At 44.4% G+C, this 22,382-nt stretch overlaps 5 protein-coding genes across 6 annotated transcripts; 2 read left to right on the top strand and 3 right to left on the bottom strand.

Moving 5' to 3' along the window:
• The first annotated feature begins 473 nt into the window (after nucleotides 1-473).
• On the top strand, nucleotides 474-6,476 carry depdc1a (DEP domain containing 1a). Of its 2 annotated transcripts, XM_011618645.2 has the most exons (12): nucleotides 474-688; nucleotides 1,344-1,609; nucleotides 1,685-1,823; nucleotides 1,899-2,020; nucleotides 2,190-2,320; nucleotides 2,397-2,444; nucleotides 2,608-2,745; nucleotides 3,091-4,002; nucleotides 4,663-4,835; nucleotides 5,015-5,191; nucleotides 5,289-5,492; nucleotides 5,565-6,476. In XM_011618645.2, exons 1-12 carry the CDS (start codon nucleotides 641-643, stop codon nucleotides 5,688-5,690), a joined length of 2,484 nt encoding a protein of 827 aa, XP_011616947.2. In that variant the 5' UTR covers nucleotides 474-640; the 3' UTR covers nucleotides 5,691-6,476. The 2 variants fall into 2 exon arrangements, with proteins under 2 accessions (XP_011616947.2, XP_011616948.2); XM_011618646.2 differs by lacking the exon at nucleotides 3,091-4,002 and having other exon boundaries at nucleotides 476-688.
• Nucleotides 6,477-8,466: 1,990 nt separating this feature from the next.
• LOC101062058 (ribonuclease inhibitor-like) lies at nucleotides 8,467-10,423 on the bottom strand. Its single transcript, XM_029828407.1, has 6 exons — nucleotides 10,407-10,423; nucleotides 10,062-10,235; nucleotides 9,787-9,960; nucleotides 9,482-9,655; nucleotides 9,216-9,389; nucleotides 8,467-8,718 (listed from the first exon to the last, which is right to left on the bottom strand). Exons 1-6 carry the CDS (start codon nucleotides 10,421-10,423, stop codon nucleotides 8,538-8,540), a joined length of 894 nt encoding a protein of 297 aa, XP_029684267.1. The 3' UTR covers nucleotides 8,467-8,537.
• Nucleotides 10,424-10,716: 293 nt separating this feature from the next.
• On the bottom strand, nucleotides 10,717-12,647 carry LOC115247254 (ribonuclease inhibitor-like). The gene is made up of 3 exons (XM_029828400.1): nucleotides 12,573-12,647; nucleotides 12,322-12,483; nucleotides 10,717-10,986 (listed from the first exon to the last, which is right to left on the bottom strand). The coding sequence occupies exons 1-3, from the start codon at nucleotides 12,584-12,586 to the stop codon at nucleotides 10,752-10,754; spliced, it is 411 nt and encodes a 136-aa protein (XP_029684260.1). The 5' UTR covers nucleotides 12,587-12,647; the 3' UTR covers nucleotides 10,717-10,751.
• Nucleotides 12,648-13,748: 1,101 nt separating this feature from the next.
• LOC101062285 (retinoid isomerohydrolase RPE65) lies at nucleotides 13,749-17,803 on the top strand. Its single transcript, XM_003977490.3, has 14 exons — nucleotides 13,749-13,824; nucleotides 13,940-14,022; nucleotides 14,286-14,436; nucleotides 14,526-14,633; nucleotides 14,898-15,039; nucleotides 15,113-15,260; nucleotides 15,355-15,436; nucleotides 15,526-15,658; nucleotides 15,873-16,015; nucleotides 16,090-16,219; nucleotides 16,536-16,650; nucleotides 16,871-16,965; nucleotides 17,034-17,145; nucleotides 17,278-17,803. The coding sequence occupies exons 1-14, from the start codon at nucleotides 13,814-13,816 to the stop codon at nucleotides 17,442-17,444; spliced, it is 1,620 nt and encodes a 539-aa protein (XP_003977539.1). The 5' UTR covers nucleotides 13,749-13,813; the 3' UTR covers nucleotides 17,445-17,803.
• Nucleotides 17,700-21,775, bottom strand: LOC101062508 (methylcrotonoyl-CoA carboxylase beta chain, mitochondrial). Its single transcript, XM_011618647.2, has 12 exons — nucleotides 21,626-21,775; nucleotides 20,875-21,039; nucleotides 20,596-20,792; nucleotides 20,283-20,461; nucleotides 20,097-20,177; nucleotides 19,768-19,946; nucleotides 19,474-19,681; nucleotides 19,237-19,328; nucleotides 18,914-19,070; nucleotides 18,653-18,775; nucleotides 18,362-18,571; nucleotides 17,700-18,276 (listed from the first exon to the last, which is right to left on the bottom strand). Exons 1-12 carry the CDS (start codon nucleotides 21,643-21,645, stop codon nucleotides 18,190-18,192), a joined length of 1,698 nt encoding a protein of 565 aa, XP_011616949.2. The 5' UTR covers nucleotides 21,646-21,775; the 3' UTR covers nucleotides 17,700-18,189.
• Between the last annotated feature and the right edge of the window lie 607 nt (nucleotides 21,776-22,382).

Consider the following 22,382-nt stretch of genomic DNA (forward strand, 5'->3'; position numbering starts at 1 on the left):
AAAATATACTGTGTTTCATGCTTTGGTATTTGTTTACTTTAAAGTTATATCTTTTAATCTGGAAAATTAGACCTTTGTTATGAAATCAAAGCTCAGTATATGTATACAGACATTGGGGGTATATGTGATCTATGTATATGTGATATTTCTCAGGTTTTACTGAATCTGTCTTCATTGTGGCAGCTCCTTCACTTTTTTTTTAATTCTTCATAAACTTCGTAAACTATTTTTTCCGAATTTTAAATTGAAAAAATGACTAAAATAGGTAGGTTTTACAATGTCAGCATCATGGAATCTATTAACTATAGAAAAATAAATGGTAAACGTAAACGTTACATTTAAATGTAGGTTTCGCAAAGAGTGAAATTTGTGTCATTTATCATTCAAATACCTTCCTTTGATTTGACCCCGCCCCCATCAGGGCGGGGCGTACCACGTGGTTTTGGTCCCAGCCAATCACATGTCAGAACACTTCGGCTCATAATTTTGAACAGACTGCGAGCAGCCGCAGCCAAAACCGTGAGCTGCGCTGACAAACAGGGGCGAAACACCCCCGAGTGTGACTTGAAGTGGCATCTTTTAAGCTTTCTTTTCATATCCGATGAGCTAAGGATTTAAACTCCGTGTTTCTCCGGCCAATATGAGCTCCCATATTATCACTCCAGGACCGTATCGAGCCACCAAGCTGGTTAGTAGATCAACAGTTAGCTTCAGCTGTGGTAGCTAACGATTTCTTATTGTATATTTTACTGTCAGCTGTATCTACTTAATATTCTATAGTTTACTTACAGCCGATGTTTTTTGTATTTGCTATTAGCATTTGAATACTGCACTTATGTTTTCCATCTTTAATCCACACCAAAACTAATCTTTTATTACGTGGTATTTGCACCCCCCCACCACCACCATGGTTTCATGTTTTTAAAAACAGTAAACTCGAATACTGACAGAACAATCTTGTAAAGTCGTGTTGTCCTAAAAGGTTGCCTGGCAGCTGCTATTTGCTCCATCACAAATCATTTTCGCGTTGATTTAAGATGTTTACGATGATTTAATAGTCATAAGAATCATCATTGTGTGCAATGTTGCAACACTGTCAGTGACTAAAGCTTTACAAAATTCAACATATTTGCACACAATCCTTCACTTAATTCCTTCATGTCAGCTTCAGCGTTTGCAGAAAGATGAACTTGTATCTTCTTGACTCTGAGGGAAATCAAAAGTTAAAATTGTCAGCCACACTATAAATTAATCAAACATGTGTGTTGTGTGTGTTTGTTTTCATTGTGAACATTTTGAACCACGGCTAATCCTGATGCGTGTACCCATCTCTTGTATTTCAGTGGAACGAGGTGACTCGTTTGTTCCGGGCTGGGATGCCGCTCAAGAAACATCGGCAGAACTTTCGCCACCATGCTTCCTGCTTCTCTGCCACTGCTGCTGTGGACTGGCTTCACCAGCTGCTCTGCAACAACAGCAACTTTGGTCCTGATGTTACCAGGCAGCAGACTGTGCAGCTTCTAAAAAAGTTCCTTAAAAATCATGTCATCGAAGACGTGAAGGGTCGTTGGGGAACGGAGGATCTTGAGGACAACAATGTGCTCTACAGGTAAGAACTGCTTCACAATTTCACAGGAAAATATAGTGTATCAACATATAGTTGATTGTTCACATCCTCTTCCAGATTCCCCTCCACCTCTCCACTGAAGCCAATCCCCTGTCCACCTCCAGCTGCAGCCTCTCATTCCATTAGGAAAAGGCCATCTTTCAGAGACAAAGAAAGCTTCTTTAGGTTAAAGGGTGTCACAAAGCAGGAGAAGGAGGTGGGAATACTACCCAGAACAATTTGATGGGTTCCAAGGGCAGTGTTTAACATTTGATCGGTCTTTATCTTCCAGGACAACCTGGACCCCGCTGCCTCGTCAGAGGGAGAAAATCAGCATGCAGATCAGCCGGTGCAGCGACGACAGTTGACTGTTGAGGATGAGCAGGAGATCTGGAGATGCATCACCTTAACCCAGTAAAAACAACCATTAACTTGCTTTACCAGTAACCTGTGGGATTCGATTGAGGAAAGTCCATTTTATCGCCAGTGTCTGCACACACTATATATGTGTGTCATGCACGTGCGTGTTCTAAAATACGTAAAAGCTCGACATACATATAAGGTGGTTATGTTGTGTTTTCAGCTTACAGAAGATTCTAGGTGTGGAATCTCTCGATGAGGTTTTAGACCGACAATGTGTAAACCCGCTGAACATCATTCACAACATGACCAAAGTCAACAAACATGGAGTGGTCACGCTGGAAGACAAAACCAGTAGGTTTATATAGCTTGAAAAGACGCCATCTTGTATAGCTGCTGATAATCAGTCCAGCATCTTGTCTCTGTGTAGATGACCTTCCACATTGGGTTTTGAATGCGATGAAGAGTCTGGCTAACTGTGAGTACTGTGACTTATTATCTAGTTGTTAACCTGTTTCCAGGTCAGGGCAGCTGCAACTGTGTCGTCTAATTGGACAAAAGCTGCACATAAGGGTCCTTTCTTTCATTGCTGGGACTTTGGTAACATGACGGCTAACAGAAACCACATTGTTCATTTTCAGGGCCAAAGTACGACAGTGACCAGCCGACATATCCTGGGTTTGAGAGGGATGTCTTTAAGACAGTGTCTGATCACTTCTACAGCCTCCCACAACCGCTGCTCACATACGATCTGTATGAACTGTTCATCAACACTCTGGGTAGGTACGGGCATGGACGCAGCCTAAAGTTGCAGTGAACCGCACGTTCACTGAAAAGTGCTTTGAAAGACTGAGAATCCTTGAAATGATTTTGCTACTTTTTTGTGGTTTTTTTTTATCATTTTGACATCCTTTCCACTAAGTGGTTGATTGCTTTGACCTCTAACAGCCTTGAATGCTAACAGAACCTTTTTCACGATGTCCCTGATTTCTATTAGTGAAGAAGCGTGCGTACGTGTGCACGCGCATCATGTTTAAATAAACCCTCTTCTTCCCCTTAACTGTCTGCTTGCACTGACTTTGCCTGCACACTTTGGCATTTTTTTGTCTCTGCTTTGCTCTCAGTGTTTTGCGGGTATGTCCCCACATCCACGGTGCATCAGCGGGGCAAACGCAAGAAGGCCGATCTTCCATCTGCGCCCCCTCCAGCCAAGGCACCTTTTCCATCCACGGAGTGCCTCCTCTTGTCACTGCTCAGACAGGGGGGGTGCGACGAGGCAGAGTCGCCCATGAGAGATGTGCTCAGTGGAAAACTTCAGTCCCGGTCGGCGGCGCTGGAAGGAGGAACCAGCGCAGGTGTAGGCCATTTAGGAGGAAGTTGTATGAGTCTGAGTACAGCTGGTGCTCTGAGGTATCAGACTAGGAGTTGCTCTTTGGAAACCATCCTGGACGACTCCTCCCATCTCAGCCGGCAGAAGCGTTTCTTGTCCTCAGACAGCCTCGCATCCTGCGGCTCCAGGAGTGGTGACGGCAGTTGTGCTGACTCTTTATCCAGATCAGTTCATCACAACACTGCAGGAGGGGCAAACACAAACAGGCTGTCTGTCGGTTCTGTGGAAGGACTGTCAGTGGTGAAGAGGCCACGCCCACTGCGGCCACGCAGCGTCGGCAGCTGTCTGGACATTGTTGTAGAAACCAGAGAGGAAGACGAGCAGGAGCCGAAGTGGCAGGGCCGGTCAACCAGCTGCCTCAGCGTCGGCCCTTCGGAACATCATGGTCCCTCAAATTCATCTCCAACCGCCACCACTTCCTGTCTTTCGCTTCCCTCCTCTTCACTTGCTGCAGCCCAATCACGAGGGTCCAACTCCAGCGCCGGAGCTGCTGGGCCCAGGCCCGCCATCAGCACCTCCAACCTCCAGACACACTCTGCACCCACTGTCGTTCGCCGCTGCCTGAGCTCCTTTGATATTTCAAAGCGGGCTTCTGTCTGTCAGCCCAATGTCGGCGTCAAGCCTCAACAACCCAAAACCGAGCACAGTAAGAGCCGCCTCCCGTCTGCCTGCTTGTCTGGCAACATCTAATCAAACTAACTCCATCTAACATCTAAAACCACCATTTTGTAAGTCTAATGTGAAGAAATTCAGCTTCAGTATGTGTGTTCACATTTTCAAGGTCCTACTGAAAAATCAACCTGGCGGAGTGAAATAAAGGCTCAGTAGTTGAATGTATGCATCGCGTACGTTCTTGGGATGTTTTTTATTTCATCCTGAATCGTGTCAAGGTGATTTGACAAGGTTCCTTGAAAATTTCCAGGTGTGTTGAGGAGGAAAGCTGATGAGATTAAATATTTTTCGTTGTTCAAAACTAGTTTGACACGTGTTCCACCTGGGGCCAGATTTCATCAGTGTTTTCATACGTTGAGTCAGAATAAACATGGGATTTTTCAAAATGAAGATGGATCAAACTGGGACAGATTGCATTCAGATTCCTGTAGATTTCATTTATAGCTGTTGTGCAGCTCGTCCTCTGTCTTGTTTAACTAGATGTCCTGAAAACAAACTAATCAATATTTCATCCATCCATCAAAACATTCATGCATTCATCTGTTAGTCAAAGTCATGAATGTGGTGGATAATTGGAGCTGTGTATTGGGAGATTCCTTAACAAATGCCTCTGGTATCCTCCCTGTGTCTGTAGGTATTCTGCAGCCCCAGGCTGAGCGTGTGGCCATTGAGGCCCTGCAGATCTGCACCCTCCTGCTTCCCCCCAGCTCTCGCAGGAAGCTGCAGCTGCTCATGAGGATGATGTGTCGCATCAGCCAGAATGTGGATATGCCCCGTCTCCACCCTGCCATTGGCACAAGAACACTGGTGAGGCTTGACTTCAGAGAGAAAGCAAAATAACTCGCCAGCGCATGACTTGGGGCACCAAAAGCGTGTTTCCTTAAGCATTTTTAGTTAGTGGATTTATCTTCAGAGGTTTTTATCACGCTGAACTCCAACGCTGTGGTTTTTATCTTGTCTGGTTCTCTTGTGCCCCCCTTCCCAAGATGGTCCACACATTTTCTGGCTGCATCCTGGGCAGTGCTGAAGAGTGTGATCTGGATGAGCTACTGGCTACCAGGCTGGTTTCTTTTCTACTGGATCACCAAGAACATATCCTCTCAGTGCCAGGGTACCTGCTCAGTGCTATAAACGACCATATACAGTATCTACGCACAGCGCAGGTGAATATTCCGCCCCCTGGTGCCTGTGGAGAGGTAGTAACTGTCAGAGCAACAACAATGGCAGCACATTCAAAGGTTGACTGGCTCTCCTCACCAGATTCCGGTTAACGAGGGTGATCCCGATGGCGGCGATGGCGCTTCGGCTCCTGTCTCCATTCACACCTTCTGCCATCAGATTAGTGGCACCGAGTTTGAACAGCAAAAGCTGGCGTCTTCCCAGAAGGCCATGGAGGAACTGCTGGAGATGCTACTGACAGACCAAAATCTCAACGAGAAGCAAAGATGCAAGAAACTGAAGCAGGTGACAACAAAGTGATCGTGTGGCTCCTGCGGCGGCCGGATGTCAGTCCTGACTTTTCTGTTTTCTCTTTAGTTCCAGAAGTTGTACCCAGACATCTACAGTCAGCGGTTTCCCCCCTCGGAGCAGCTAAAGAAGCCAAAGATTAAGCCGCCGCTCCTCAACATCAAGAAGACCAAAGTATTCAGCATCAGGAACTGAAGCAACCAGCCACTGTCTCACACATGGACATTTGGAGCCAAATGCAGCTAAAATGTTCCCGGTACAAACGGCACACCCACAGGTGTGGTTGAACTGGTCGGTTTGGGTCGGTGTTGGGCCCAGTTTAGGTCAGATGATGGTTCGATACCAGTTTCGTTCCCCTCGTGTGTGTCCGAGTGGGAATGCAGTTTGGAAAATCTATGCAATTTTCTTTTCACTGGTCCACGTGAGAGAAGCTATAAATTAATTTATGAGCGATCATATTGGGAGAAGTCTTTGATATAACTTTGATGTGTTTTTAAAAATGTTTTATAGACTTTAGCTCTGGACCTCAAATCGGATTTGAGATGTTTTTTCCTTCGGCTGCTTCGAACGCGTTTTTGTAGTTGGGAGTTTTTCTATTTGAACTGGATCTCATTTCTCCCTGTTTCTTGTGTTCTACCAGGTTTCATCTCATCTTTAAACATCCGTGAGCCATTTGATTTGAGGGGTTTACACTTTTCACCAGTTAACTTTCTTGTATGAGATCAGTTGGTTTTTACTTATTTACGGTAATAGGTGGGATTTGCCCTAAAACGTTGGTGTATTTGGTGAAAACAGCCCCTGTAGCTTCTCCATAAAATGTTTTTTAAGACATTTTAGATGAACCTCAAGCTATTGATATGAAGTTTAGTTCCACCTACATAAGGTTTGTATACCTCAGAAGATTTTGTAGTCCAGCCCTCCCGCTTGTATCGTTTACTATGCAAAGCCTTTGAAAATAAACCTATCTGTGTGCTACTTGTCCTTTTTGCTCGATGATTATTGTCATGGATCATGAAGCTCAACGTTCAGACTAAAGAGACGCGAGAGTGGAGGGAGGAAGAGTGTTACCCATCAGAGCCGCTGTTTGTAGCCACGCCAGGGGCCACAGAGACCAGGTGCAGACAGACCAGGTTCCCTGTTGGATGCCAAAACACTGAAGTGGCCTGAGCAGAGGTCAGTGGCAACATCCCTTTTTCCACATTAATCAGTGTATTTTGCATTTCTATAGTTGATGACTGGAGTTAGATAACAGCAGTAAAGGTGATAGCTGGAATACTTTGTTCCATAGTTGTGATCTATTTGAGTCAAAGCTTCTTCGACCTTTGATCGCTGAAAGGTCAAATGTCAAAGCTCATTTCCGGCCACCCAGAAAAGTTCCTTAAGAAAACTCCAACTGGTTCAGAAGGATCCTTCAGCAATCTGTCTGGTTTGTGGTCCATTCAGCTGCCCGCTCTGCTCCCCAGCTCTGGAACTCTCTCCCATCTGACTTCTGTAACGCAGAATCACTCCTCAACTTCAAATCCAAATTTACAAAACACCTCTTCGAATACCAAATGACATTTAATGCTTGACTGGAGTTTCCGTGTGTTATAGAGGCAGGTTTATAGAGATGGTTGTTGGATGGGCCCTGGGCCAGCAAACAGGAGCCTGGCTGAGTGACTAACAACCACAGCTGAATTACGCAACATTTAAATCAGGTCAAATAGACAAGCATTTTAATTCTGGACCAAATTTGTCTATCTAGCCATCAACACTAATTAGAAAAAATGCAGAAACCTCCACCTAGCAGGCAATTTCCCCACATACAGTGAATTACACCCAAAACGAATACTCCAATTACTTGAAATACCACCATATATTGATCATCATATAGACCGTATCCCTCTGTCTTTAAAGTAAAATATATATGTACACACAACTGAGGTGGTGTTCAGAGAATTAGCATTGTGTTTTTCAGTGTATGATAATTTAACTATTAAATAGAAAAAAAAAACTCTAGCTTTATGTAAATAGTCTAAAGCATTTAATGTACATACCCATCTGTAAAATGTTATACAGAAACCTGGAAGTCATTGTAAAGTACTGTAACATTACAAATTGCACATATTATATTTATTATTCATTATTATATCTGCACTTGCTGCTCTGAACCTGAACATGTGCAATAACAATAAAGTTGAATCTAATCTGTCCTCTCCAAAATGTGTCAGAAAATGGAAATACTGGTGTTTTTAAAGGCGGAAACATAAAAAAATTAGAAAGGTTTGTGATATTATATTAGTCTTTAAGTTCGCTAACTAATAAGAAAATATCTTAACATGTTTGTTGTGCCAGGGTTCAATAATTTGTACAGTTATTCCACAAAAATATTGGCACTTCATCCTGGGTAAAAGGGGCAAATTCTGGAATTTAAATGTAATTTGGTATATTTGGTTTACAGATTAAAATGGCAGAGATTCATGTTTGTACTGTGTATAAAATGCTACATTTATTGTTTTGTAATAAGTTTATTTTCTAATGGTAGTTCTAATAGTGGCATGAATGAAGTAATAAAGGTTCAAGAAATTTCTTGATGATCCATCAGTCTTAGAGGCCTGATCAAAGAATAGATCTTTCTATAACTGAGACATGGAACAGGACATATTTCTAAGGACAAGGAGAGAAACATGGCTGGTCTGTTTGCCTTTAAGGAAGAGGAAGCTCATATAAAGTTAGAAAAGGCTCATTTATCTGCATAATCAATGGGCATTACAGGAATGGGAAGTCAGAGAGCAGTTAAACTTTGACATATCTGGAGGCCAGATTGCAGCATTTATAGGCACTAGAAAAGGAAAGGGACCATTTTCCATAACACGATGTGGAAATTTGAGATTACTTACCTGCATCCCCTGAGACAAGACATTGTATTGATGCATGTTTGAGTTCATAAAAGGCATTGATTGAGAATTTACTGTTTCCACGATGACTCAGTCACATTTGTGGCTGATCCAATTGGCTGGTTCTGCTGTCTTTGGACCCATTCACAAAGCACTGTCACTTCTGTCACAGCTTCAGAATCTCCAGCTCAAAGTTTGGACTTTCTACAAGATCAAAAAGCCTCTTTTCTCCTGAGTCTCCCAGGCTGTTCTCATTCAGGTCCAGTTCTCTCAGGTGGGACGGGTTGGACCTCAGTGCTGAGGCCAGAGAATCACAGCTGATCTCTGACAACCAGCAGCACCTCAAACTAAGATAATAAACAGGAATGATCAGAAGTGTCACTTTTGGCGTGGCTCAGTTAAACATACACATAAACGTGTTTGAGGTCACACTTGAATTGTGGATTTGATAAATGTTTGAAGTAAACGTTTTTCTATTTTTAGAAAATACTGATCTGATTCTCTCAAAGCTCAGACAAAAACCATGAAAATCATCTCAGTGAAGCCAGAGTCGAGCTCCATCAACTGACCGGAGCGTCTCCAGGTCACAGTTTGGACTCTCCAGTCCAGAAGAGAGCAGCATCACTCCTGAGTCCTGCAGCTCGTTGTCACTCAGGTCCAGTTCTCTCAGGTGGGACAAACCGTCAGAACCTGGCCTCAGAACTGAGGCCAGATACTCACCGCTGATCTCTGATAACCAGCAGCCACTCAATCTGAATCAAGAACCAATGAAAAAGTTGAGTTCTAATCCGACGTGTTCCGTCCTTGTAAATAGATGAAAGACTGTACAAATGCATGAACTGACCGGAGCGTCTCCAGGTCACAGCTCGGACTCTCCAGTCCAGAACAGAGAACCTTCACTCCTGAATCCTGCAGCTCGTTCTGACTCAGGTCCAGTTCTCTCAGGGGGGACGGGTCGGACCTCAGAGCTGAGGCCAGATACTTACAGCTGATGTGTGACAACCAGCAGCCGTTCAACCTGAATCCAGGACAAATGAGAGATTTCAGTCATAGACGTGTTCTGTGCTGGTAAATGGATGAAAAACCGACTGTAGAAACACACAAACTGACCGGAGCGTCTCCAGTTTACAGTTCGGACTCTCCAGTCCAGAACAGATCAGCATCAGTCCTGAGTCCTGCAGCTCGTTCTCACTCAGGTCCAGTTCTCTCAGGGGGGACGGGTCGGACCTCAGAGCTGAGGCCAGAGACCCACAGCTGATCTGTGATACCCGGCAGCCGTTCAACCTGAATCAAGACCCAACGAAACATGCGAGTTCTAATCAGACGTCTTCAGTGTTTCTTTGCTCAGTTACATAAAAACATGCTTGAGATCATCTTCACAAGGAGAGAAAGACTGAAGCGATACTTGAACTGACCGGAGAGTCTCCAGCTTATAGGTCTGAGTCTTCAGCCCAAAACAGAGCAGCATCACTCCTGAGTCCAGCAAATGGTTCTGGCTCAGGTCCAGTTCTCTCAGATGGGAGTGGTTGGACCCCAGAGCTGAGACCAGAGATTCACAGTTGATCTCTGATAACCTGCAGAACCTCAAACTAAAAATAGAAACAAAATTTTAAAAAATGATTCTCTCTAACAAAAAGTATGAAAGTTGTTTCATCTTTAAGTAGATGACTGTAGCGATACATGAACTGACCGGAGCGTCTCCAGTTTGCAGTTTGGACTCTCCAGTCCAGAACAGAGCAGATTCACTACAGACTCCTGCAGCCTGTTCCCACTCAGGTCCAGAACTCTCAGGTGGGAGTGGATGGACCTCAGAGCTGAGGCCAGAGACCCACAGCTGATCTCTGATAACCAGCAGTTACTCAAACTAAATAAAGAACAAATGGAACATGTTAGTCATATTCAGCTGTGTTCCACTCTAAAAAAGGAAAAATTAGCACCATATATATAGGATCATGTGAGGAGAGAGGAGGGAACACAAGCACCGCGCTGGGGTGATTGTTTGGACCAACTCAATTGGGTTCTGACATGAATATACAGGTGTACCACAGCCATGCTGGAGAGGATGTGGGGACATGAATGTCGACCAGGCTTTGGTTTGCGCCTTCGCACTAATATCAAGTGTTTTGGGGCAGCTGTGTTCCCAGTTCTTGTCAGAATTCTGGCCTATAATATACCAAAGTCATATTATTGGCAGCGTAACTGGGAATGTTGTGTTAAAAGAGGACAGATATTTACTGAAGCAGGAGAGATCCGGCCGTCATCTCTCTTTCTAAGTTTGTTTTTATTCCCCTTGTTTTCTGTCTTTATTGGTTTTATGTACTTAGATAAAAGCAACAAACGGGGACCATCAAAAAGAACAAATGAACCAGGTTAATTAAAGTCAGACATGTTCAGTGCTTATAGATGAATTAAAGACAGACTGTAGAGATTTATCAACTGACCGGAGCGTCTCCAGTTCACAGTTCGGACTCTCCAGTCCAGAACAGAGAACCTTCACTCCTGAATCTGGCAGACTGTTATAACTCAGGTCCAGTTCTCTCAGGTGGGACGGGTTGGACCTCAGAGCTGAGGCCAGATCCTCACAGCTGATCTCTGACAACCAGCAGCCTTTCAACCTGAATCCAGAACAAATCAGTGATGTCAGTTATTAGCAGATTTAGCTTTGCTTCAAATCACCCTGAAGTGGAAGACAGACACAAGAAGTGACCTGAGAGTCTCCAGTTCACAGAGGTGATTCAGGAGATAATTACTGAGCAGCGTCACTGCTGAATCCTCTAACTTGTTGTCACTCAGGTCCAGTTCTCTCAGGTGGGCTGGGTTGGACCTCAGCGCCGAGGCCAGAGAATCACAGCTGATCTCTGACAACCAGCAGCCATTCAACCTGAATCAGGAACAAATGAAAGAGCTCGGTCAGGGATGCATAAACAGTCCAGTGTTGCATGGGACATCGTCAACGTGGATATTAAAAGTTGTTTTTGACATCACAGAAGCAGGTTTGCTTCAGGCTTAAATGCATTAAAGCCAGACAGGAGAGATGCTGCACGTGAACTGACCGGAGAGTCTCCAGTTTACAGAGCGGATTCAGGAGAAAATCACAGAGCAGCGTCACTGCTGAATCCTGCAGCTCGTTCTCACTCAGGTCCAGAACTCTCAGATTGGAGGGGTTGGACCTCAGAGCTGAGGCCAGAGAATCACAGCTGACCTCTGATAACCAGCAGTGCCTCAAACTAAAACCAAACACATGAAACATGTTAGCTATGATCAGATGCGCTCAGCTATGCCCAATTACATATAAACATGCTTAAATATTATCCTGAATTGAAGAGGATGCTAACTGTTATATACTGTAAGTGTGTACCTGTCTAATTAAATCGTACCAGCAGGAGGCAGTGATGCCAACGTAGGATCCGCACCATTAATATGATAACATTTGAACCGTACCGCTCCTGAGTAAAGATACCCCCTGTGTTTCAGCACGTTAGCTAGGTTTCTTCAATTCTGCCGTTAAAGCACAAAGCATCAATTTCACACCCAACTGCTGTTACCACCCTGACTGGGAGGGAAGCAACCCATAGGAGCCAAACAAAAACTAAAAATTAACTGTAATTAATACACAGAAAACTGGTTGGTTAGACTCCTGCAGTCTGTTCACAGGCAGATTAGCTGCGAGAAGAGGAACCCTGCTGAGCAGGTGCCTTCAGCAAGGCGCTCAGGTGCGTCACATCACCTGATCACCGTCCACGACCCTTTATACATATATACACGACTACCAACAACCACTCAGTAAATCGGCACAGCTCAAACCAGATATGCTGGTTAGGCATGAGGAAGCCTCTTGGGTGGAAGGAGCATCATCTTAGAATCATTCTATTTGTTTCCAACCACAAGAACAGACCTGATTCCTTCTCACCTCCGACAAAACAACAGACTGTAGCGATACGTGAACTGACCTGAGAGTCTCCAGTTCACAGAGTGGATTCAGAAGAAGATCAGAGAACAGCATCACCACTGAATCCTGCAGCTCGCTGTGACTCAGGTCCAGGACTCTCACACGGGAGGGGTTGGACCTCAGAGAATCGCAGCTGAGCTCTGACAGCCAGCAGCAATTCAATCTGGAGACAGAGCCAACGAAACAGTTAGAATCGGATGTGTTCACTCTGTAAATGAATGGAAAACCACCTGTACAGGTACATGAACTGACATGGAAGTCTCCATTGAATTGGTTCTGCAGATAAGTGCTCGTATAGACGATGATGAAATGCAAGCGTTCCCATTAGTGTCTGTATCTCAGGGCAGCTGTAATACAGTGGCATAGTTATAATCCAGTGAGTGGCTTTGCATCAAAGCTCCTTTGACATTTGATCTTTGAGGTTAAATTAAAGCTGAAAATGCCTAAATATCATGGTCCTATGACTCTGAGTCACTGAGTTCCACACCTCATAACTTAAAGTGGCTGTTTTTGAGTTGTGATGATTTGAAAGATAAAACAAGTTGCTTTTTTGTTCATTTGTGTTACCTTCCATTTTCTGATGAACCAGTGGAGTCAGCGCCAGTCAATGATATTTGATATTTTAATGCTTTTAATGCATTTCTGGGAGCATTTTTTTTGTTGGTTTTTCCAATTTTCCTTCAAGGCTATTTGAAATGGATCTCATCCCTCCGAGTTTCTTGTGTTCCTCCATATTTCATCTCATCTTCAACATCCTTGAGTCATTTGATTTCTTTCTTGGATAAAATCATCTAATTTGTATCTAATAGGTGTGATATGCCCTAAAATGTCCTTCAGATAATAGTGTTGGATGTTGGATGTTAAAAAATAAACCTATCTGTGTGCTACTTTTTGCTCTTGTTGCCTTTTAGATTCTGTTTTGGAACACATTTGCTCCGAGTATTTTTTCATTTCTACCATTTCTACCATTCTTCTGACCCTTATTTTGCTTCTGGGTATTTACAACAGTGGTCACACACGTCAGAACAAGACTAAAAAGGCTGAAATTATTTTGTTTTCCTGCTGCTGTCCCTCCTCCCAGCCCAGTAAACTGGTTTCATGTGTTTCCCAAAACTGGCCTGGATCTAATTAGTTGAATTCCTTTCACACAAACATCCATGTTCCGAAGTGACTTGGACTTGAATTCAACTACTCAGCTGCATCTGAAGGTGAGTGAGCATTTTGCCTCAAAGCCTGGAGAACATTCTGCCTGGAGCTGAGCTCCAAGCAACTGAAAACAGGAAACAAAGCTGGTTTGTTCAGCAAGGAGGGGGAGGAGGTGAAGATGGTGGAGGAGGAGGAGGAGGACTTTGGGGAGCAACAAACTTGAAAGGGAAAAATGGGACAAGGGGGAGGGATGGAAAAAATTAGGAAAATGAGGATAGATTGAAAAGTGGGTGTGGTCTGAGGTCTCCTATTACAGGCTGCTACTGGTTCACAGCTCAGAGCTCAGCATGGCCAGGCGGTAAGCAGTTGTTTTTCTCACAGTTTTGCCTGTTTGTGGGGGAACAAACTCAAACTTTTGAGGAAACACAAGAGGAATTTTTATTTGACGCTACTCTCTGTCCTTTTGTCGTCAGTGTGGAGCATCCCGCTGCAGGCTACAAGAAGATCTTTGAGACGGTGGAAGAGCTGAATGAACCCATAGCTGCTACAATTTCAGGTAGGAAAAGGTCACCACCAAACTTTTACGTGACCTCCTCCTCAGACGCACACACACACACACACACACACACACACACACACTTTGATTTCACATTACGATTTAAATGTCATTATTTCATTCATCCTTTGAAATACGGCATCGTTTACAACAGCTGAACTCACACAACTGCAACACTTAGGACACTTGACGTTTTGGGAAGTTCAAAATACCTTTAAAATGTTTCCTAGTGCACGTGTTCAGTGTTGTATGCCTTCATGTAGGCGTTATACCAACATGGCTGAGTGGCAGCCTGCTCAGGATGGGTCCGGGTCTTTTTGAGGTGGGAGACCAACCTCTCCATCACCTGTTTGATGGACAGGCTCTAATCCACAAGTTTGACCTGAAGGATGGGCGGGTGACCTACTACAGGAAGTAAGGAAGCTCGTCTCTGACTTGGGGAACAATGAGTAAATGTTACTTTGCGCTGCTTTCAGCCGTTAAAAAGTGTGACGTCTCTGCAGGTTTATCAGAACAGATGCGTATGTTCGTGCAATGACGGAGAACAGAGTTGTCATCACGGAGTTTGGGACTGCAGCCTATCCAGACCCCTGCAAAAACATCTTCTCCAGGTCACTACTCACTAACCAGCTTAGCTTACAGCTGATCCTCAGTCTGCGCAGGTGCTGTTGCAGCTGTGACCACAGTAGGTTAAAGCATCCGACCGTCCGTGGTTGAGACAAAATGGTTATAGGAGCAGAGCACCTGGAAAATGGCGTCGTCTTTGGATTCAACAAATGAAACGAGTTTATCTGAGTTTAAGTTTTTAATCCTTAAGGTGTTTAGAAGGCTGAATGACTGAAGTGATTCTGCAACAGCCCATTTTGCCTCTCTAGATTCTTCACTTACTTCAAAGGTATTGAGGTGACTGATAACTGCCTGGTGAACATCTACACAATTGGTGAAGACTTCTACGCCGTCACAGAGACCAATTTCATCACCAAAGTGGATCCTGATTCTCTGGAGACTTTAAAGAAGGTTAGAATTGCTTCACAGATGATTCCCATTCGGTGAGGATTTCTCTGTGGTGTAAATTTGGTTGCTTTGCCAGGTGGACCTTTCTAAGTACGTGTCGGTGAATGGCATCACTGCGCACCCCCACAAAGATCCAGATGGTACGGTCTATAATATTGGTAACTGCTTTGGCAAAAACATGAGTTTGGCTTACAACATCGTCAAGATCCCCCCAGCTCCGAAAGGTCGAGTCCAAATGAATCTTTCCTCATCTGAACACCAGCTAATAATGTGAAAGTGGTATTTTTTTAAATGTTTTATCTATTCCTCTGCTTACAGACAGTACGGACGCCTTTGAAAAGTCCCAGGTTATGGTCCAGCTGCCCAGCAGCGAGAGGTTGAAACCCTCCTACATCCACAGGTGAACACACATCAAGGTGAATTCCAGATCAGGCACACGTGCCTAAAGTTGTCGGTGCTTCTACAGCATCTGTGTTTGTCTCGCTGCAGTTTTGGAATGACTGAAAACTATTTCGTGTTTGTGGAGCCACCCGTGAAGATCAACCTGCTGAAGTTCCTGTCAGCTTGGAGCGTCAGAGGAGCCACTTACATGGACTGTTTCGAATCCAACGAGACTCTCGGGGTGGGTGTTGCTGGTCAGCTGCAAGTTTAACGTCAAAGTTTTTAAAAAGGAAAAATTAGAAACACATTAAACAAACTGTGTGGGTGTAAAAAGGTAACTTCAGAGGTGAAATGTACCTTCAAAAAAACCAACAGTTACTGTAGCTGCAGGTTCTCTGTGTATGTGTGTGCGTGTGCATGCGTGCGTGTGTGTGTGTGTGTGTGTGTGTGTGTAGACATGGTTCCATCTGGCCACGAAAGAACCAGCAGAATATTTAAGCAGCCACAAGTTCAGAACATCAGCCTTCAATGTCTTCCACCACATTAACACCTACAAGGACCAGGACTTCATCGTGGTTGACCTGTGCACATGGAAGGGGTGCGTGCATGTGAATCCATGTGTGTGTGTGTGTGTGTGTGCATGTGTGTTTCTCATTATCTCTCCTCCCCCAGTCATGATTTTGTGTATAACTACCTGTACCTGGCCAACCTGAGGCAGGAGTGGGAGGAGGTGAAGAAGGCAGCGATGAGAGCTCCTCAGCCTGAGGTCAGACGATACGTTCTGCCGCTGGACATCCACAGGGTGAGTAAAGCCTTACCAGTGCTGGCGAAGCTACACTGGAGCTACAGTGGAGTCACAGAAAAGCCACCCAGGATGTGGAAACACAACAGTAGTCACAGCTGGTTGAATATCCACTCACTCATCCTTTTGGATCTAAAGAGACTTTTTAGTTGTGAAACGCCCAGGACACTAGAGGGCGCTGTGTGTGTGTGTGCGTGTGTGTGTGTGTGTGCGTGTGTGTGCCTGTGTGTGTGTGTGTGTGTGTGTGTGTGTGTGTGTGTGTGTGTGTGTGTGTGTGTGTGTGTGTATTTACACATGTGCTTGTGTGTATTATTAGGAAGACATGGGCAAGAATCTCGTGTCTCTGTCCTACACAACAGCAACTGCTGTCCTCCGCAGTGATGGAACCATTTGGCTAGAACCTGAAGTTCTCTTCTCTGGACCCCGACATGGTGACAAGAACACACACACACACACACACACAAATGTTGAAATGTATTGGTTTAGCTTCAAATTTACATTTTTAGGTTTAAGCCATAATTATCACACTTGGTATTAATCTTGAAATAAAAATGCAAAGGAAAGAACTGAAAATGTCCAGATAAATGTAAAAGGTTTCCAGGCAACAGCCCATTTTTAGTGACCTAAACAAATCTCAATTCTGTCCTTCAGCCTTTGAGTTTCCACAGATAAACTACTCCGAGTACTCGGGGAAGATGTACCGCTTCGCCTTCGGCCTGGGACTCAACCACTTTATCCCCGACAGGGTGCGAAAAAATTGCGATCCAGACGAAAAGTGAAGCTTTTCTGTTCTGACGGATGATTATTGTCATAGATCATGAAGCTCAACGTTCAGACTAAAGAGATGCGAGAGTGGAGGGAGGAAGAGTGTTACCCATCAGAGCCGCTGTTTGTAGCCACGCCAGGGGCCACGGACGAGGACGACGGTACGATCAAAGATACTTGAGTAGAACTGATCATAGAACAAAAGACATTAACAAAGGTTCCCACCATCACCTACAACCCTGTGTGTATACATGGGACACGCCCATTTTCACCCACCTGTCTTGGGGCCGCAGGTGTGCTGCTGAGTGTCGTGGTGAAACCAGGTGCAGACAGACCAGGTTCCCTGTTGGTGCTGGATGCCAAAACACTGACGGAAGTGGGCCGGGCCGAGGTCAGCGTCAACATCCCCGTCACCCTCCATGGCACCTATACCCCAGCACCCCAGCCAAGCCAACTTTAACACAGGTGTTTCCCACAAAGCTCCAGCTCCAGGAAATCCGTGCTCACCTTGACAGCTCGGCCGTTCCAGCACCTGTTGGCATGTTTAAGCGTCTTTTTCCACACAACTGTAGCATTTCAGCAGATTCTTTTATTTCTGCATTTGTGACACATTCTTCAACACAGCAGCATCTTTACATTCATTAAATGATCATCATTGTATTTAAACTTTTTTTCCCCTTCATAAAAAAATACGAGACCCATATAACATAAGAAATTAAAGTAACTGGCACAAACGCATATTTTTATTGTAAATCCCAGTCAAATAATCCTGTATCCGTCTTTCATCTCTTGATCTCTAGTAAAAGATTTTTCACGCCATTTTCCAGACTTTCATGATTGACAACTGTAGACAAACACTTTTAAGCTGAACGTCATCACATTTTGATGAGCAACCTGTTTTCAGCACTCGTGCTCATTAACTCCAACATTACATGCACCAAAAAACAGTAATAATCAACTTTAATTACTGAAGGCACCAAGAAATCGGTTCATCTACTTAAGTCCAGTTAACCTCAGGACAAAACCAGGAACCAAAACCAGTCACATGGCTCCAGAATGGTTTCTGGTCAACATCCTTTTTGAGTTTGTTGCTCCTGAAAATGACATCATCATCCTCATCATCCTCTCCAGGGTGGAGCTTCCGGTAAACTTCCCCTCTCTCAGGGTTCTCTCAGGTGGTTTCCTCCTGAGGAGGCCAGGCGCTCTCATATACGCAACAGTGAGGAATGGGCTTTCTCTGTGGACATCTGATACTGCTGCTGCGTGATGATGTCCAGGCAATCAGCAAGAACCTGCAACCGGAGCAGAGCCGACATCATTGCCTCTGGAAGGTCCAGAACCTGTCGAGCTGTTGTGTGTGATGGCGTCTTGTTTTACCTTCCTGGTGTGCTGAGGGAGGATGATTCCATCGTCCCACAGCCTCCCCGAGGAGAAGAACGCAGAGCTCTCCTCCGTTAACATCCTGTTTACATCTCCCACCTGCTTGCTGTCATAGGGAAGCAAAGAGCTGGCGTGATCTGGGGCCGTGATTGAGACTCTGGCGTTGGGCCACATGAACAGGAAGTTAGGGTCGAAGGCCCGCCCACACTGGGGGAAACCAGACAAAGGATTACTGTGCGTCTATACATAACTATACATATATGTCAGTGACATCACCGCAGAGCTCACCATGGCGTAACTGTCCGCACCGTGGCACCCACCAATCACCACGGTGATTTTGGGGACTGAAGCGCAGGCCACCGCTGACATCATGGAACCCTGAGCCTTCAGACAGTTACTGTTCGTTTCTGCCTGGAAGACACGGACCCCCATTTTATACCCTCCTTTGATTAAAAGCAAAATTCCTGTATTCAATATGAAACCGTAGATTAACTGTTGAAGCGAATGCTTTTTTTTAATGATGTGAAATGTTGTGTTTTCACTGATTACCTGTGTTGTAGTGAGTGTGGGGGCCGCTGCGGGGGCTGTGTTTTGCAGGAAGATGAGGGGAACATCTCTCTGGTCACACAGCTGAACAAAATGGCTGCCTTTCAGTGCCGCTTCGTGCAACAGCTGTCCGTTACTGGCTACAATGCCCACCAGGTGTCTAGTATGCACACACACACACACACACACACACACACACACGCACACACACGCACACACGCATACACACGCACACACGCACACACACGCACACACACGTGTGGACAGGTATGAGAATACCAAGAATGAATTACAGCGAATTCTCATTTGCTTTGTGTTATTCTTACCCATAAATCTTTGCAAAGCCAGTTACGAGCGTTGTTCCATAGGAAGCTTTAAACTCTTGGAAGCGACTCCCGTCTGTCAGTCGACTGATGATCTGGACAGACAGACAAAAGCAGAGTTATAAGCTCAGGGATGACAGAAACAGTCACGGAACCATTAAAAATCTCATATCAAACAATATTTTCCAGACACAAAACATTTCCCTGTAGGTAAATGTATTTTTTCTTTTATTTCTGTACCATTTTGACATCCAAACTGTAGTTGTAGCTCCTCGGAGCGAGTCCCAGAAGCTCCTCTGAACTGTACAGGGGCTCCTCCTCTGCTCTTCTCCTTGCTGGCTCCTCCTCCTCTTCAGGCAGTTGGAAGTTGAGTGTGGAGATGATGTTTCTGGTACAATCATACGCATCCTTCTCTTCTGAGGCAAAGTGGTCCACGCAGCCACTGACTCTGAGAGCCAGAAGATTCCACGACACGAGTGAATCATGGAAGCCAGACCTTTATGGTCCTGACACACACTGGATTAGCAAACCCACTTGGCATGAAGCGTGGCCCCTCCCAGGTCCTCTGGCGTCACCTCCTCTCCTGTGGCAGCTTTGACAAGTGGGGGTCCACCGAGGAATAGAGTCCCTATCCTGTGCACCATCACGGTCTCCTCTGCCATCGTTGGTATGTAGGCTCCACCTGCTGTGCATGAGCCGCACACTACTGACACCTGAAGAATCGTCAGAAATGGGGGTAATAAAGGAGCAATAGTTCATTTAAATAAAACATTTTCAGGTCGATATATCATGCTTGCAGACACCCAGGTGATTATTTCTGAAGAGAGAGTGGCTGCATCTCAGAAATGACCTCTTATATTCACCTGAGGGATCTTCATGGCAGACATGACGGCTTCGTTGTAGAACGTCCTTCCTCCCTGGTTTTTATCTGGAAAGATTTCTGACTGGATAATTATTATATCCAAACAAATAACATTAGAGATTACATAAACAGGCAGTGGCAACAATCTCCTGCGTGTGTATGTCTGGGTGTGTGTGTGTGTGTGTACCTGCAATGGTAGAAAAGCTCCCCCACTGTCAACCAGGTAAACACAGGGGAGGCGGTTCTGGATGGCCACTTCCTGTGCCCGTAGCTGCTTCTTGACTGTGATTGGGTAAGCAGTGCCACCTTTCACCGTGGCGTCGTTAGCTATAACCACACACCACAGGCCGTTGATCCTGCCAACACCTGATGGACACATTAGAAAAAACGTAGACAACAACGTAACAGCTAGATCATAACAGAGACAAGGATAAATTGTTAAAGTATTGAAATCAATGAATAGGAGGCCGTCTGATATAGTCAAATTTCAGGGTTCTGACCAGTCAGGCAGCCTGCTGAAGCAATATCCCCATACGGCAGACCCAGACCAGCAAATGGGGACAGTTCCAAGAAGTCCTCATCATCCAGGAGCAGGCGCAGCCGATCCCTGACCAACAACTTCCTGTTTTTCTGAGTATGTCTGATGATGGAGCTTTCTCCTCCACCTTTTCTTACCTTCTCACTCAACTCCGCATACCTTTCAAACCGAGGGCACGACTTCATTAATGGCAGGAGAGGGGTTTTTTACATTATTGTGAAAACTGGGCAGTCTAACAAACCTTTTAGAACAGCTATTGCTGTTTTGGAGGTTAGCTTCATACACATGTTGCTGGATGGGCACGAAGTGCTGCTGCAGCACTGGGAAGGCGCTGCGCAGAGCTCGCCGCTTTCTGACAGGAAAGCTTAAACAACGGACAGAATGGTGACGAGGCTGCTCAGATAACCTGCAACACAACAAACAGAACACTGACGTCACACAAGGGAGAGGCTCAAAAGGTTAAAAAGAAAAAGGTTGTTTCATTTGATGACATGATCGGCTGATAAATGACCATCAGCAGAACTAACTATTAATGGTTGAGTGGCTAAATTAATAAAATAAATTCTGCAGCTATGAAATTAACCAGATAAATTTGTGTTAGGTATTCATTTAATTAACATTATCAGAACTGGAGTCCAATTGCAACATGGTTCCTTTATTTTGACAACAAAAATCTGAAATCTAGATGAAATCTAGATGAAATCAAGTAGTTTATGTTAATCAAAGAACTGAAAAATGCAGAACATTAGTTGATACATTCATATCAAGGGAAGTTTAATTTCCATCTCGTAAATTCACGTTTAATCGTGAACATTAAATATGACCCGCGAAACGTGAGAAGCAGTAGATTTTACATCTGAGGATGTACATCAAACTGCATTTTAAGTGAATATGTGAACAACCTTGAGGTTAGCTTAATGTCTACAACCATCCGAACCAAGGTTTTTGCATGAACATAAATGAAAAATAAATTTATGAATTGATTCCTTTACCTTGCAATGCAGCGGTGCATCTTTGTTACGGTCTAAAACAATAACTTATAACATATGTTAACAGCTAAAAGAATAAACAAGCCCAGAGGAGCAGCAGCTTTTTCTTCTGGCTCTAAAGGAGGCGAGTCAACCGTTGTTATGTTACATTACCGCCACCTACAGACAGAACTGCGCTAATGCAGCGTTGGCTTAAGGCGTACGTGTAGTTACAATCAATTACCGCTCGATGGCGCTGTTGTTCTATTAATTATTCAATTTTCATTCTGCAGGCTAAAAAAAAATCAAAACTGACTAATATTTAAACTTGTTAATTGAAATACGTTTTAGTTTGTGGCCCCCCCCTTTTTTTTTTTTTACAATTTAATGACGTTTAATGTTTTGTGGCGTAATACTTCCTTTTAATTAGCTATGACAGAACCACTTACATACTTAACCATGAACAACTGATTTTTTTAAAAATAATCCCATAAAAATGATAACAGTAGACATGTACAAAAATAAGTCATAAAAAACTGTCCCCCCAGCCTTTTTTTACAACACTGTTATGAATTCTGTTATCTGTTTATTATTGGCTTTTTCATATTTTTGTAATAGTTTTTTATCCACACACGCAGTTAAACACGCAAACACCACTTGCTTTTTAAATGTGTATTATTATTATTGATCTTCTTGTTGTTGGTATTATTGATTATTATGATTCTCTGTGTGCGTGTGCGTGCGTGCGTGTGCGTGCAGGGGGGCTGGTCCCGGGCACCTG

This window comes from Takifugu rubripes, chromosome 20 (assembly GCF_901000725.2).
Source record: "Takifugu rubripes chromosome 20, fTakRub1.2, whole genome shotgun sequence".
In the NCBI taxonomy this organism is placed as follows: Eukaryota; Metazoa; Chordata; class Actinopteri; order Tetraodontiformes; family Tetraodontidae; genus Takifugu; species Takifugu rubripes.